Genomic DNA, 18,110 nt, shown 5'->3' on the forward strand with positions numbered 1-18,110 from the left:
CAAGGGTATGACCTTCCGCAGGTCAGATGGGACAATTGTTACAACAGATGCCAGCCTTTCAGGTTGGGATACAGTCTGGAACTCCCTGAAGGCTCAGGGATAGTGGACTCAGGAGGAGACCCTCCTTCTAATGAATATTCTGGAACTGGGAGCGATATTCCATGCTCTTCAGACTTGGCCTCAGTTAGCAACTCTGAGGTACATCATATTTCAGTCGGACAATATCACGACTGTGGCTTACATCAACCATCAAGGGGGAACAGAAGTTCCCTAGCAATGTTAGAAGTCTTAAAATAATTCACTGGACAGAGACTCACTCTTGTCTAAAAGCTATCCCTATCCCAGGTGTTGAGAACTGGGAGGCAGATTTTCTAAGTCGTCAGACTTTTCATCCGGGGGAGTGGGAATTCCCTCCGGAGGGGTTTGCACAAGATCAAGCAGGAGAGTGCTTTGGTGCTTTTGACAGCGCCTGCGTGGCCACGCAGGACCTGGTATGCAGATCTGGTGGACATGTCATCCTTTCCACCACGGTCTCTGCTTCTGAGACAGGACCCTCTACCTCAGGGTCTTTTCAACCATCTAAATATAACTAATCTGAGATGGACTGCCTGGAGACAGAACGCTTGATGTTATCAAAGCATGGCTTCTCCGAGTCAGTAATTGATACCTTAATACAGGCATAAAAGCCTGTCTCTAGGAAAATTTAACATAAGATATGGTGTAAATATCTTATTGTTATGAATCCAAGGGTTACTCATGGAGTAAAGTCTGGATTCCCAGGATATTATCTTTTCTCCAAGATGATTTTGAGAAAAGGGTTGTCAGCTAGTTCTTTAAAAGGACAGATTTCTACTCTGTCTATTCTTTTGCACAAGCGTCTGGCAGGTATTCTAGACGTTCAGGCATTTGGTCAGGCTTTGGTTAGAACCAAGCCTGTGGTTAAAAATGTTGCTCCGCCATGGAGCTTAAAGCTGGTTCTTAAGGTTCTTCAAGGAGTTCCATTTGAACCTTTTCATTCCATAGATATCAAACTTCTATCTTGGAAAGTTCCTTTTTGGTAGCTATTTCCTCGGCTCATAGAGTCTCCGAGTTATCTGCGTTGCAATGTGATTCTCCTTATCTGGTTCTCCGTACGGATAAGGTCGTCCTGTGTACCAACCTGGGTTTTTACCTAAGGTGGTATCTAACAAGAATATCACTCAAGAGATTGTTGTTCCATTCTTGTATCCTAATCCTTCTTCAAAGAAGGAACGTCTATTACACAATTTGGACGTGGTTCGTGTTTTAAAGTTTTACTTACAAGCTACTACAGATTTTCATCAAACATTCACCTTGTTTGTTGTCTATTCTGGACAGAGGAGAGGTCAAAGGACTTCAGCAACCTCTCTGTCTTTTTGGTTAAAAAGCATAATTCATTTAGCTTATGAGACTGCTGGACAGCAGCCTCCTGAAGGGATTACAGCTCATTCTACTAGAGCTGTGGTTTTCACTTGGGCCTTTTTTAAATGTCGCTTCTGTTGAACAGATTACAAGACGGAGTCTTGGTCTGCGTTTCATACTTTTTCAAATTTAACAAATTTGATACCTTGCTTCTTCGGAGGCTATTTTTGGGAGAAAGGGTTTTTTACAGGCAGTGGTAACTTCCGTTTAAGTACCTGCCTTGTCCCTCCCATCATCCGTGTACTTTAGCTTTGGTATTGGTATCCCATAAGTAATGGATGATCCGTGGACTGGATACACTTAACAAGAGAAAACATAATTTATGCTTACCTGATAAATTTATTTCTCTTGTAGTGTATCCAGTCCACGGCCCGCCCTGTCACTTTAAGGCAGGTAATTTTTCCATTAAACTACAGTCACCACTGCACCCTATGGTTTTCCTTTCTCTGCATGTTTTCGGTCGAATGACTGGTAATGGCAGTTAGGGGAGGAGCTATATAGCAGCTTTGCTGTGGGTGGACTCTTGCAACTTCCTGTTGGGAAGGAGAATATATCCCATAAGTAATGGATGATCCGTGGACTGGATACACTACAAGAGAAATAAATTTATCAGGTAAGCATAAATTATGTTTTTGCGCTCTCTCCCCCCTCTCTTTTGTGCTCTCTCCCCCCTCTCTTTTGTGCTCTCTCCCCCCTCTCTTTTGCGCTCTCTCCCCCCACTCTTTTGTGCTCTCTCCCCCCACTCTTTTGTGCTCTCTCCCCCTCTCTTTTGCCGTCTCTCTCCCCCCTCTCTTTTGCTGTCTCTCTCCCCCCTCTCTTTTGCTGTCTCTCTCCCTCTCTTTATCCCCCTCTTCTGCTCTCTCTATCCCCCCTCTTTAGAGCTCTCTGTCGGCCCCGGCATCTGGCCCCGCTCGCGTCATTCCCCGCCCATGTCACGTCTGGGCCCCCGCCCACGCCGCACCCGCCCGGCCACCCCTACTCCACCACACGCCAGGTCAGTTGGAAGGCCAGGTGTGTTTGTCCTCGCGCGCAGTCTCTACTGCGCATGACAGCTTCGGACAAACACACTCAGCCTTTTATTATATAGGATGGCCCTTTAAGCGTGTTTCTACATGCAAGCCAACATTGTTGCTGCAGGGACAGCTTACAGATTGGAAAATCCATTAAAGAAAACAAACCCGAGACAAAATAAAATCAATAACTTGTGGCTAACTAAGATAGGATTAAAAGCATCCACCTGGCAGGCAAATTAGCAGATCATTTTTTAATGACTTAAAGTCAAAGTCCTTGAAAATATTTTAAGGCTAAATATCTTACAAAATAATTTATATTAAAAAGCTCTTTATTTGTAAAGTCTTTTGAAAACCAAGAAAGAGGGGTGTGAAATGCTGTGTATTAGAGTTAGGATTTTTGCCTATCTGTGATTGCATGATAAGGGGGGTGGGGGGGTTCACATACAGGTAGAAATTACTTTATCCAAACTGCTTGGGACAGGAAAAGTTTTGGATTTTAGGAATATTTGCATCTGTAAAATTGGAAAGCTTGGAGTGGGGATGGGATCAAGCAACAATATCTTATATTAATCAGACAAGATTCACATAATACAGCTTATACATGAAACCTAAAGCTACATTTATATCATTTGTAATACTTTTGTAAACCATCAGGTACATTGTACAGTACTGTATTCAGAAAGGTAAAAGTTATTCTTTTAAATAAATACAGACTATCATTTGAATTTTAGAACACAAATAAAAACAAATCAAAAATACAGGTAGAGACGATTGTGACTAACTCGGGGGGGAATGGCAATTTTTTAATGTTATTCTTAAAAAAACAACAACTCTGGATTCCAGAATAATTCTGGATTTTGAAATTCCAGATTTGGGGATTTGTACCTGTATTGGCTAGGTTATGGAACAAACAACTCTTTGCTGAAATAAAAACACATGCAGTCCTTAGTGAAGCAGGCACAAAAGAAAATTGTCTATGTACACCTTAGTGCTGTATACAAATCATAACATTGTTTTTGAGAGTAACATTAGTGAACAGAAAATGTTTAACTTACATCAACATAGCTGAGTACAAAAGGGTCCCAGACACCAGGCACCTTAATTATCTCCTGGAAAGAAGCAGTTGCTTGTCGGTATAAACTGCTCAAATTTTGATCAGCAGAAGCCTGAGAAGCAAAATCCTGATCTGAAAAACAAAGACATTTTCTGTTTTTTACTTTTTCAATTTAGAAGTGTGTATGAGATTTTCTATATATATTCCACAGAAGACCCAGCACTCACTCACTCCAACAAAACATCCTCCGGGGGGGCACTTTTAAATTCCCATATATATATTGCGGGGTAAAAAATAAATAATATATATATACATATATATATATATATATATATATATATATATATATATATATATATATACACACACACACACACACATACATACATACACATATATACATACATACATACACACACACATATATACATACATACATACACACATATTTTATTTTTTTTCTCCGGAGCCCAGAAGGAAAATTATTCTATTCCACCCAATGTTAAAGATAGGAAAAAGGCATACCTTTAACACTCTGCAGTAGGTACAAAAAAAAAAGTATTTTGGAACACATTAAAGGGACAGTCTAGTCCAAAAAAAACTTTAATGATTCAGATAGGGCATGTGATTTTAAACAATTTTCCAATTTACTTTTATCACCAATTTTGCTTTGTTCTCTTGATATTCTTAGTTGAAAGCTTAACTTAGGAGGTTCATATGCTAATTTCTTAGACCTTGAAGGCCGCCTCTTATGTGAATGCATTTTAACAGGTTTTTCACCACTAGAGGGTGTTAGTTCATGTTTTTCATATAGATAACACTGTGCTCGTACACGTGAAGTTACCTGGGAGCCATCCCTGATTGGCTAAACTGCAAGTCTGTCAAAAGAACAAATAAAGGGGCAGTCTGCAGAGGCTTAGATACAAGATAATCACAGAGGTAAAAAATATATAAATATAACAGTGTTAGTTATGCAAAACTAGGGAATGGGTAAACAAGAGATTATCTATCTTTTAAAACAATAACAATTCTGGTGTAGACTGTCCCTTTAAGGGGGAATACATTTTATAACAGAGGCACATGACAATGCAAACTGATATAGGAGAAAACAAGCTTTATCCCAAACAGTTTACAATCTATTTAGTAAAACATGCACTTTTCTCTAACATTAAAAGCAAAACGTAATTTAGGGAGAATGAAAACTGGATCATTTATAAACCAGTATTCAGAAACATGTAAAATATTGCCACCTACAGGTTATAGGAAAACAATTGTCGAAACAAAAATTGAAATATACTATTCAGTTTGGTAGGAAAACGGCACAGAAACAAATCAAAGTGAGAAAAAAAAAGTAAATATTACATCATTGTATAATAAATATAAGATCACTTTTTTCCCTAAAACTTGTGGGCGATTCATTTGTTTAATTAAAGGAGGGGCAACACAGATACAGCAGTTGGCACTTGGGGTTCATCTTGTCCAGCAGAAACTTCTTACATTTCTGAGAACCATAAAACATGTCCATATAAGTCAGAGCTGGCAAAGTGACATACGTTGCATGAAGCTACACAAACACTTAACTCATACAAAAGGTTTGCCTTCTAGCTGCTTTGGAAATAGACTTAAGGCTTCATCACATTCAGAAATACAATGTTCAAAGAATTCTGTGAATAAGAAAAACCTCTCTAAAAGGAAAACACATGCAAGGATGACGAAAATTTCTTAGAAGTGAAGAAACTAGAAAGTAGTTAAAGCTAAGTATTCACATTGACACATCTCCATAAATATATTTTACTACTTTCGTTTTTGTTGTAGGACACCAATATACTTTTGTATAAAAACCAGGTGACTTGCATGCATTCCACTTGTGACAGCCTAATCTATACCTACACATGGTTCCCTAATTTGATAGACAATCCCACATTACACTTTTATCCTCTCCTCTGTATCTTCTTTACGCAACTGGAAACCAGGGATAAGATCTAATGAAGGCACTATTGACTTAAAGGACCAGTAAACACAGCAGATTTGCATAATCAACAAATGCAAGATAACAAGACAATACAATAGCATTTCAAATGAGTAGTAGATTCTTTTCTAACACATTTCAAAGTTATGTATGTTTCCACTCCCCCTGTACCATGTGATAGCAATCAGCCAATCACAAATGCATATACGTATAGTCTGAGTTCTTGCACATGCTCAGTAGGAGCTGGTGACTCAGAAAAAGTGTAAATATAAAAGAATGTGCACATTTTTTTAATGGAAGTAAATTGAAAAGTTGTTTAAAATGACATGCTATATCTCAATCAGTCAAATTTAATAAAACCTGAGTGTCCCTTTAAGTGACATATATTTAAAAAAATATTGATGAACAAGGAAGTTTAGGGCACATTCTTCTTCAGTGATGTTTAAAAAGATTGCAACTAAAACTTTAAGTTCACAGGGGCCGACAAATCTGTTTAAAATTTAGGAGCCAGTTAGAATATTTAGGAGCCAGGCAGTGGTATCTGTATATATTAATCCAGAGAGTGACCCAAAAAGTTAGGAGCTTCCTGGCTCCTGGATTTAACTAGCCCTGCTCTAATAGTATCAGAACCAAAGCCATTTAGAAATCCTTCACTCTGGAATAAGAGTATGAGTCCAAATAAATCCCACGTGACTACAATTCACTCAGGCTATAAAAGAGTTTTGGTTATTTTCTCTGAGGATATAGACATTTTCTGATCTAGTGATGTATACTGAATACTCATCACCAAATCAAATGTTTAATGGCTAAACTCAGCTGCCAAGCCATGATATACAGATCCTGAACATCTGGATGAAAGAGACATCCTTGTAAACATGCACCACTTGTGAAAATCAGGAATGCCTTGACCAATAAGACAGAGCTAACGTTACTCTTATTTTGAAAGGGCACCTGCATTAAAATGGAACAGAGGAGGGGACTTCCGTTGGGGGTGGAGCTGACCGATACGCTGCACAGTTCCAAACCGGCTTGGAAGAGCGAGGGCCATGAAAATCTGCCTCCCCGCTATTACCCGTTGGGCCCTGTTCACATTAAGGGCTTGTATGGGCATAAGGCATATTCTTAGCCTTAGCGTCGGAAGACTTCTATGGCAGTTATTGCCCTGTGGTAAAAACCACACTTTGCATCCGGAGGACATCAGCAAGGTGCTGTTCCAGGGAAAGGACAGTACCGCTGATGAGCCAGGTTTTCCCGCTGCATTAGAGATCAGAGAGAAGGCTGGGGTTGTCTGTCCGCGGAGGGATCCGTGGGTGGCGCCTCTTCCTCGCGGTGGCCCTGTTGGCGGAGGAAAGCTTCCTGATGGTCGGTCGGTAAACCCTGGAATCCAGGACATCTCCTTGAACGGGAGGTTATTTCTGTCTGGCTGAACAGCTAAAGGTTACTGCTGTTTGTTAAGGATCCAGCTATCCCTCTTACTACAAGCACTGCAAGTACTGGGTTGTTACTCCTTGTGCTATGCTCTTATCGGACTGTTTGTTCCAGCTATAAATGGTTGTGGGTAGCCTACGTGTAGATCAATAGCTACTGATAATATTGGGAACTGCCTAACAATCCCTGTTGGGTATTGGAGATACAGGAATACAGTAAAAGGTGAGAGTAAGGGCTAGAAGCTTAAAAGGCACAAATCTAAACGACTTAAAAATGCTTTAAAAATGGTATAAAACTATTTAATACATATGATAAAAATAACAATGCTACAACAATGTAAAAGAGATTAAGCGCATGGATCCATGACTATAGCTTAAAAACATACATACAATATACGAATGTGTAAAAAATACATAAAAGATACAAGAGATGGGCTTGATAAATAACAATATGTTAGGCGAGAAATGAACTTGGGGTCGATAATGGTGATGGATGCGAGTGATAAATATAATAGAAAACACAATCAAAATCTAATAATGTTCACAACAAAGATAAACCCTGTGAAGTGATTGAAAAAAATTGTGATCAAAAAGCTACGTAGGGTCCAAATAATGACAAATAAAAAATATCTCTGAGACAAAGTCAAGTGTGATAAGTCCTCCAAAGATGTTGTGAAGATGTACTGAGGTGTTAGATGTAAGTTCAAAAAATATAATCAATCGAGTGTCCAAGTGAAACAATAATACAACGATTCTGTCAGATGCAAAAAAGAGAAAAAATGAATAGTGTAAATGTGGACCACATATAAAAATGGTGAAAAAATGGAAGAAAAAGAGAAAAAATATAGGATGAAGTAATTATCCAGAAGAGTGTCCAAGTGCTAGATATGCTTGAAGGCAGACAAAACAATAGTAAGAATGTGAATAAAAATAAAAATACAAAAAACCTGTGGAAAAAAGAAAGAAAACACAATAGTGCAAAACTGTTTGTACACAGTAAAAAAACAATTGAAGATAAGCTCACCAGTATGTCAACGAGTTTCGGCCTGGATTAGGCCTTTCTCAAGACTATCATATATATTGGAGATACAGGAAAAAGTCGAATAGAAGTTACATTAGTTGAGGCCTTTTTGGGTGTTTGATATTTTTGCAAAGATCCTTGGTTCGATTGAACTTTAGAGCTTCACCTTATAAAGCTGCTTTTCTTGGTCCCATATTTATATTTCCAAAAACATTCAGGCTGTGACTTTAAGCTCCAGGTTATGGTTGTAAAAAAGATAAAGACAAAGAAGAAGAGAGAGGAAGAAGGATAGAGAAATGAGGAAGAAAAAGAGAAAATGGGAAGGGAAGAAAAATCATTGAATCTTTTTTCAACCTCCGACCTAGAATCCTTCCTGATTGCACCTTTTGCATTCAAAACTATTTTGCATTGTGCAGTGAAAAATCTTCCATTTAACATTCTGGGGTTGATATCTATAAAAAAAAATGTAATTGTAGCGTGGCATAAATTCTGTTTTGTTGGAGGTTTCACCAGCATTTTCTGAATTTCTTCTGATAGTTGGTAACCAAGAATGTATGTGCCAGGAATTTATCAGGAGGTATACAGGTTATGGGCAGATCAAGGGTTGCTTTTTGTCTATCAAATCTTGTCAGACCAACAGATTATGACCCCTGAGTTATTTTTTCAAAAATGTAATCTTCCCAGATCTAACATCTGCGCTTATTTCCAGTTGAGGCATTTTGTTTTTACTCAGAAGTGGGATTATGAGGCTTTGGCTGCCTGGTCCGATATCAAGGTTGTTATTCAAAGATTTGCTGCTGGCAATTCTTCAATATCGCTTATATATGATATCATGCTGGCCAAACAGGGCATATTACTGGTTAAAGGGACACTAAACACCTGATAAAAATCATTAAAAAGTATGTTTTATTATGAATTAAAATCAAGTAATCACTACTGTCTAGTTTATTTGTTCACCTTACCCCTAAGTGTTGAAAAAAATCGATTTAAAGATGAATGCTAATAAGGTGCATTATTCTCCCATGTAAGGTGCCATATTAGAACGCACGTTACACTGGGTCACAGCAGTCATGTGACTTGTGCAGATGAAAAACACAGCAGCAGCAGCACTCAATGTTATGCAGACAGAGCTTGTCCTGCAGTTTATGTTATAAATATGTTACAGGAAAAAAAGATTTTATTATTATGTTTTTGTATGCAAACAAAGCTTACTTTTTCAAACGTTACCACTGAATTCCTAATGTGTGTGACTGTACATAGCACTCGGCAGGGTTATAAATGTAAATCATTTTCTTCTCTGAGTCTGACAAGCTCCGGTCTGGAGAGGGAGGGGCCGAGGGGGAAGAGAGAGCAGAAAGACTCCGTGAAGAAAATAGACTGAGTAACTCATGCTGCAAATACTTTTTACTGGAGATTTGTTCTATGCAATATTTTATTTTCATACATCTGCATTACATATATTACTGTATATATGTGATGTAGATGTATGAAAATAAAGCATGAGTTATTTAGTCTATTTTAATCACGGAGTCTCTCTGCTCTCTCTCCCCCCTCGGCCCCTCCCTCTCCAGACCGGAGCTTGTCAGACTCAGAGAAGAAAATGATTTACATTTATAACCCTGTCGAGTGCTATGTACCATCATACACATTATGAATTCAGTGGTAACGTTTGAAAAAGTAAGCTTTGTATGCATACAAAAACATAATAATAAAATCTTTTATTCCTGTAACATATTTATAACAAACTGCAGGACAAGCTCTGTCTGCATAACATTGAGTGCTGCTGTGTTTTTTTATATGCACACATTATAGGTACTCTAGGGAGATATGAAGTGTGTGTCATGTGACTACTGTGCTGTTAAAATATGGCGGCATACATAGCTGCATCAAGCCCTAGATATGTATAGTAATAGAAACAATTTTCTTGAAATGTTTTGTGTAAGCTGAAGTTACAGCATAAAGAGCTGTACTCAGTTTTTTTATTATTACACAGTAGAAGTTAGTTTTAATTATTTTTAGCAGTCAAGTGTTTAATGTCCCTTTAATAAATTATGTAATTTTTTAGGTGGGGGGTTTCCCTCCATAGATGAGGATAGGATAAGACAAAGTTTTGCTGTGTTAGACAAATTGCAGATTTATATGACTTGGAGAGAATCTCACATAAAACCAATTAATATTTATTATTTATCCCAACTTAAAATGTCTCAATTTTACCCATCTCAATCTTATGCTTGCCCACGTTGTGCACTTCATAATGCAGATATAACTCACATGTTTTGGTTATGCCCTAAAATTTGGCAGTTTCGGCAGAAAAAAATGGTATTGGTATAATAGACATTATACGGATACAAGATTGATTACATCGGAAGTGATCTTTTTTTTATCAAGTTATGAGTACAGACCCTCCTCAGGTTTAAAAGTTTTGAATACTATTATCTTAACAGCAAGACATCTTAAAGTTAAAAATTGGAAAGATCACGCCGCCCTTAGTTTTTCACTGTTTTTAAAACAAATTCTATTCCAAAATCTATTTCAATCTTAATACAAAATTTGCAGTTGAAGGAAGGATAAAACGCTTCTTGCTGGGCTGGCTCCCCTATAATCAAATCTTACCCTTTGCCGATTCAAAGACGTATTTTAGCCCCATTTCTGCAAGTAGGGGGAAGTTAACACTCTGGTTGTAGAGTCAGTTCTGTTAGTAAGGTCTTATTTGTTCAGTAAGAATGTATTAAATGAGAATGAGAGGGTTTGGTAGGGTGGGTCTTCCCCCCCCCCCCCGTTTTTTTGGGGGGGAGGGGAGGGGTTGTTTGTTTGTTGTTTTTTGTTTGTGTTTGCCTTATATAAGATAAAATTCTCAGATGATGTACGATTTTCTAATTTGCAGATGTGAGAATTATAAGACATGTACTTTATTTGTGTTTTGATCAACTGCTGAAATGTCAGATTTTTATTATTTTTAGACATGGATGTGAATTTATTTTCGATTTTTGGCATCCTGCAAGATGCGAGGGAAAATTTCTGTCATTTTTGCATATTCCTTACACTGTTGGATTTAAAAAAAAAAAAAAAAAAAGGGGAATGGAGGAAATATAATAGCAGAAAATCTTACAGTATAAAGTAGGCATCTACTACATATTCTTTATGGAAACAAGTACCAGCTAACTTAGAATAACCTGCCTGACAATTAATCGTCCATGGAGGGTGTATTACCTAACCACGGTATGTCCTGTCTAGCTTCCTGCATCAGTTGAAGACATTGGAGCACTTTCACAGTTATATACTACAGAGGAGTCTGAATATGTTGAAGGACTAATTGTCCAACACATATATTAGTAACATGGAGTCAATTGGAGACAATAAACATGGACAAAGCAATATATAAAATAGGGAAGTTTCTTTTGAGATTAAACTCAATTTTCATATCCATAAACATCAACATAGCACAAAAACCTGTCATGTAATGATTGCATACACCTTAGTTGGGTAATATAGTAAGCGTTCAATCGTAGAATATATAAATGAGCCAATTTAACAAGAATTCAATATTTTCTATTTTATAGCCAAACTCTCTGAAATACCGCTAGCAAGGTTAAAGAAACCAGTCATGTCTCAGAGGCATACCATTAAACCGTAAACGAGGTAGAAGGATCAGGCTCATTAATATGGAGGACATCTCATAACCATACTAACAAAGAAGAAAAAAAACATTGCTCATTTGTCCAGGTTCTACTATATGGCACTATCATCCACCATATTAGCAGAGGCAACATTTAACAGAAATATAAACAATGTAATAAACCTGCCAAGTAAATACACAAAAACAAAGCCAAGAACGATAAGCTCCAGAAAAAAACTATATACCGTTGTGACCAACATATCCTGCCACAATGTAGCCAACAATGATGATAGAAAAAAACATTATCATTATTAATATAAAATAGCCTGACTGCCGGGGGGGGGGGGGGGGGCGGACAAAGTCACACAATCAACTTCTTTTACTTTGCTCTATATAAAAGGGGGTATTTTAAAATGTATTTTTTTTTTCCACTGTGAATGTGAAATGGGCATGAAAAACAATAAATGTTTATGATTCAGATAGAGCATAACATTTTAAGCAACTTTCCAATTTACTTCAATTATAAACTTTGCTTTATTCACTTGGTATCCTTTGTTGAAGGAGCAACAATACACTAATGGGAGCTAGCTGAACACATTTAGGTGAGCAAGTGACAAGAGACATAGCCACCAATTAGCAGCTAGTTCCCAGTAGTGCATTAAGCATAACTTAGTATGCTTTTCACCAAAGGATGCCAAGAGTATAAAGTAAATTAGATAAAAGAAGTAAATTGTAAAGTTATTTAACCCCTTAACGACCGAGGACGTGCCAGAAAACGTCCCACAAAAAAACACCCTTAACGACCAAGGACGTTCCTGCTTTTATGGTATTGCAGTGATGCCACGATATTGAGGCGTCCTGCAATACCAATTTTTTACAAACTGATACAGAGAGAGTCACTATGTGGCCTTCTCTGCACCGGTAGCGATGGTGCCGATCGATCATCGTTGGTGGGTGGGAGTATTGGCGGCCCATCGCTACCCAGCATCTGGTTCTTCTATGTGCAATGTGCACGCCGGGTGCCGGGAGCGTGCGGGGGGGCCTCCGTGGGGTGCACCCGCGCAGCAGCCACTGCCATCAATGAAAGTGAATGGGAAGGAGGGAGAGCGAGGGGGGAAATAAGGATTGGAGGCTCTGGGAGGGGAAGAGGAAGGGGGGTTTTGAGGAGGGCTGCTACACTACAGATGGCGGCACATAGGTAGCGGGGGGAGGGTTAGAGAACTGTTTGGGGGAGATCAGGGAGGTTGGGGGCTTAGGCGGGGTCCATCAGAGCTACATAATTATTATTTTTTTTAAAAAGCCTTTTATTTTAGTACTGGCAGACTTTCTGCCAGTACTCAAGATGGCAGGGGCAATTGTGGGGTAGGGGAGGGAAGAGAGCTGTTTGGGAGGGATCAGGGGGTGGGATGTGTCAGGTGGGAGGCTGATCTCTACACTAAAGCTAAAATTAATTTTAACGCATTTGGCGGTGAAATGGTGGCATGAAATATAACAAAATGGGCCTAGATCAATACTTTGGGTTGTCTACTACACTACACTAAAGCTAAAATTAACCCAACACGCTCCCTACAAGTTCCCTCATTAACCCCTTCACTGCTGGGCTAAATACAGATGTGGTGCGCAGCGGCATTTAGTGGCCTTCTAATTACCATAAAGCAATACCAAAGCCATATATATCTGCTATTTCTGAACAAAGGGGAACCCAGAGAAGCATTTACAACCATTTATGTCATAATTGCACATAATAATGTAAATAATTTCAGTGAGAACCCTAAAGTTTGTGAAAAAGTGAACTTTTTTTTTTTATTTGATCGCATTTGGGGGTGAAATGGTGGCATGAAATATACCAAAATGGGCCTAGATCAATACTTTGGGGTGTCTACTAAAATAAAATATATAAATGTGAAGGGATATTCAGGGATTCCTGACAGATATCAGTGTTACAATGTAACTATCGCTAATTTTGAACAAAAAAATGGTTTGGAAATAGCAAAGTGCTACTTGTATTTATTGCCCTATAACTTGCAGAAAAGCAAAGAACATGTAAACATTACCGTATTTTTCGCTCCATAAGACGCACTTTTTTCCCTCTCAAAAGTAAGGAGAAATGTCTGTGCGTCTTATGGAGCGAATGCAGGACCTGTGCTTGCATTTTTAGGCTAACTGGTACCGGGTAATGTTGTGATGGTGTCATCTGTGATCCTGAATTGCTGCACAGTGTCTGCGGGAGCCTGGGGGCTGAACTGAGTGAGCCGGAAGCTCCTGTGTAAAGGCCCGGGAATCTGCAGCTAGTACTCTGAAAGCAACAGGTGAGAGGATTCGCCCCCCTCGTGTTCAGTGAAAAACAAACGTTTAGGGCAATTGGAGCCGGTAATCAACTTCCAATACATTTATTTCAAACAGCCTCTATTACCTCGATCCGGACCGATATTCATGATAAATCCATTCAAAGGATTCATGGCAGGCTGTCCTCTCATTTTGTGTCTGCCTGCCACGAATCCTTTAAATGGATTTATCATAATTACCGGTCCGGATCAAGGTAATGGAAGCTGTTTGAAATAAATCTAATTAAAGTTGATTACCTAGCTTATTAAAATTGAAATCCATAGTGGCAAAAAACATCCAGCATGTCCGCCGGATCAGCTGAGATCCACTGATCAGGCGGACATGCTTGATGTCTTTTGCCACTATGGATTTCAATTTTAATAAGCTCCAATAAAGTTTGATAAACTACCAGTATCTCTGGATCCTGACCTGCTTTGCATCTCTGGCCGAAATTGGATAGTCCGGAGGCAAGTTCTGTCATCTACCGTAGCAGAAGGGAGTGTGTCACATGACCGGCACAACACAGAGGACCTGACAGTTTGATTATTTATAGTACCGTAACACATACACTTCTCCCTATTGCATACCCTTAAGGTGCATTTCAGCATCATCCACCGATCATACACTACACAGTGTGTGATATGAATATTCTTGTTTTGGTTTGGGATATTGTTAGGGTTAGGTTTAGGTTATTAGGGTTAGGGTTTAGGTTATTAGGGTTAAGGGTTAGGGTTTAGGTTATTAGGGTTAGGGTTTAGGTTATTAGGGTTTGGGTTATTAGGGTTAGGGTTTAGGTTATTAGGGTTAAGGTTTAGGGTTTAGGTTATTAGGGTTTAGGTTATTAGGGTTTAGGTTATTAGGGTTAGGGTTAAGGTTATTAGGGTTAGCCTCCTCCCCTTGGCACATCAGGCATCATGAAATAGAAATTGTCCCCCCCAGGGCACCTAATGACATGTTACCGTACCGTATATACCGGTAGTTATCATAAACATTACAGTCCTTTATTTACTGGTATTTAACGTATTTGTATACGGTATACCTGTATGTTTGATTTTAGCCACCAATTACGGTAGCAAGAGCTACTCAGGTGCTGAACCAAAAATGAGACAGCTCCTAACCTTACAGTCCAACTTTTTAAATACAGATAGCAAGAAAAGAAACCAAATTGATAATAGGAGTACGGTAAATTACCGTAGAAATTTGCTTAACATTGCATGCTCTGTCTGAATCATGAAAGAAAAAAAATGGTGTTTGATATCCCTTTAACTAGCAATGGGGATGGTATGTACCGGTAATCATGGCGGGGTGGGGGGCGGCAAAATGTATCCTCGCCGTAGCGCACTACCGTATATCCCAGAAAGTCCAGAAGTCAAAATCTACCGTATGTATAAATCCAAGATGCTTTACGGTACCGGTATTTCATTTCAAACTTTAAAAGCCTTCATAAAACACTGCTATTCACCAAACATAATCACAGTGTGTACAGGTCTTATGGAGCAAATGTGTGTGTGCCCTGGAGCCAAATCACCAAGTGCAGGGGTGAAAAGCAGGGAAGCATACTGAGATTGTGCGGCATGGAGGAGGGAAGGATGCAGAGTTGTAAATTCTTACCGTACTTTAATATGGATGCAATTCTATTTACCGTAATATTTCTTTAATATGGAGGCAATTTTATTTGATTTGTGCCACCAGAGTGTGTTTTCTGAATTATGATAAGACCATGCTCAGAGATAACGCAAAAGGTCAGTGCTCAGTGGTAAACATTGGAGATAGTGGTACATTACTGACAGTTTTTTCATCACTGTATTTTCTTGCAGAAAACCCTCCACGTACATACCAGTACAAAGATGATAAAGCAGAAAAGAATAGCATATAAGATTCCTTTTAAACTAGAGGTAGTAAAATATGCAAAGGTGCATGGAATCAGAGCAGCAGAGAGAAAAAATGATAAGAGAGTGGAGGAAACAGGAGGATCAGCTGCAAAAAGCGAATAAAAGTAAGCACACTTTTCTTGGGCATGCTGCAAAGTGGCCACAGTTAGACGTGACCATGAAAGAACGGATCACACATCACCGGAATAATGGCTTATCAGTCTCTACAAAAATGATAATATATGAAGCCAAACGCATTGCTGTAGAGAAAGGCATTCATGATTTTACTGGATCACTATTGTGGTGCTACAGGTTTATGAAAAACAGAATTTATGCTTACCTGATAAATTACTTTCTCCAACGGTGTGTCCGGTCCACGGCGTCATCCTTACTTGTGGGATATTCTCTTCCCCAACAGGAAATGGCAAAGAGTCCCAGCAAAGCTGGTCACATGATCCCTCCTAGGCTCCGCCTACCCCAGTCATTCGACCGACGGACAGGAGGAAATATATATAGGAGAAATCATATGATACCGTGGTGACTGTAGTTAGAGAAAATAATTCATCAGACCTGATTAAAAAAACCAGGGCGGGCCGTGGACCGGACACACCGTTGGAGAAAGTAATTTATCAGGTAAGCACAAATTCTGTTTTCTCCAACATAGGTGTGTCCGGTCCACGGCGTCATCCTTACTTGTGGGAACCAATACCAAAGCTTTAGGACACGGATGAAGGGAGGGAGCAAATCAGGTCACCTAAACGGAAGGCACCACAGCTTGCAAAACCTTTCTCCCAAAAATAGCCTCCGAAGAAGCAAAAGTATCAAATTTGTAAAATTTGGCAAAAGTGTGCAGTGAAGACCAAGTCGCTGCCTTACATATCTGGTCAACAGAAGCCTCGTTCTTGAAGGCCCATGTGGAAGCCACAGCCCTAGTAGAGTGAGCTGTGATTCTTTCAGGAGGCTGCCGTCCGGCAGTCTCATAAGCCAATCGGATAATGCTTTTAAGCCAAAAGGAAAGAGAGGTAGAAGTCGCTTTTTGACCTCTCCTTTTACCAGAATAAACAACAAACAAGGAAGATGTTTGTCTGAAATCTTTAGTAGCCTCTAAATAGAATTTTAGAGCACGGACTACGTCCAAATTGTGTAACAAACGTTCCTTCTTTGAAACTGGATTCGGACACAAAGAAGGAACAACTATCTCCTGGTTAATATTTTTGTTAGAAACAACTTTAGGAAGAAAACCAGGCTTAGTACGCAAAACCACCTTATCTGCATGGAACACCAGATAAGGAGGAGAACACTGCAGAGCAGATAACTCTGAAACTCTACTAGCAGAAGAAATTGCAACCAAAAACAAAACTTTCCAAGATAATAACTTAATATCTACGGAATGTAAGGGTTCAAACGGAACCCCTTGAAGAACTGAAAGAACTAGATTTAGACTCCAGGGAGGAGTCAAAGGTCTGTAAACAGGCTAGAAGGGACCCTAGTACCTTTGTGAAAATCCTTGGAGCAGTGGCTAATCCGAATGGAAGTGCCACAAACTGATAATGCTTGTCCAGGAAAGCGAACCTTAGGAACTGATGATGTTCCTTGTGGATAGGAATATGTAGGTACGCATCCTTTAAATCCACGGTAGTCATAAATTGATTTTCCTGGATAGTAGGTAGGATCGTTCGAATAGTTTCCATTTTGAACGATGGAACCTTGAGAAATTTGTTTAGGATCTTGAGATCCAAAATTGGTCTGAATGTTCCCTCTTTTTTGGGAACTATGAACAGGTTGGAATAAAAACCCATCCCTTGTTCTCTTATTGGAACTGGATGAATCACTCCCATCTTTAACAGGTCTTCTACACAATGTAAGAATGCCTGTCTTTTTATTTGGTTTGAAGATAATTGAGACCTGTGGAACCTCCCCCTTGGGGGTAGTTCCTTGAATTCCAGGAGATAACCTTGAGAAACTATTTCTAGCGCCCAAGGATCCTGAACATCTCTTGCCCAAGCCTGAGCAAAGAGAGAAAGTCTGCCCCCCACCAGATCTGGTCCCGGATCGGGGGCCATCCCTTCATGCTGTTTTGGTAGCAGTGGTAGGCTTCTTGGCCTGCTTACCCTTGCTCCAGCCTTGCATTGGTCTCCAGGCTGGTTTGGGTTGTGAAGTATTACCCTCTTGCTTAGAGGATGTAGAGTTAGAGGCTGGTCCGTTTCTGCGAAAGGGACGAAAATTAGGCTTATTTTTAGCCTTAAAAGACCTATCCTGTGGGAGGGCGTGGCCCTTTCCCCCGGTGATGTCTGAAATAATCTCTTTCAAATCAGGTCCAAATAGTGTTTTACCCTTGAAAGGGATGTTAAGCTGTCACAACGCTCAGTCTTGT

General features: G+C 39.3%; 1 protein-coding gene across 4 annotated transcripts in view; it reads right to left on the bottom strand.

Moving 5' to 3' along the window:
• TAF1A (TATA-box binding protein associated factor, RNA polymerase I subunit A) overlaps positions 1 to 18,110 on the bottom strand; it is a 162,914-nt gene that overhangs the window by 123,282 nt on the left and 21,522 nt on the right. For all 4 annotated transcript variants that reach the window (XM_053712527.1, XM_053712525.1, XM_053712526.1 and 1 more), the window contains one exon: positions 3,509 to 3,639. In XM_053712527.1, coding sequence (XP_053568502.1) covers positions 3,509 to 3,639 — 131 coding nt within the window. The remainder of the gene's footprint in view (positions 1 to 3,508; positions 3,640 to 18,110) is intronic.

Source organism: Bombina bombina, chromosome 4, assembly GCF_027579735.1.
Source record: "Bombina bombina isolate aBomBom1 chromosome 4, aBomBom1.pri, whole genome shotgun sequence".
NCBI classification, from domain to species: Eukaryota; Metazoa; Chordata; class Amphibia; order Anura; family Bombinatoridae; genus Bombina; species Bombina bombina.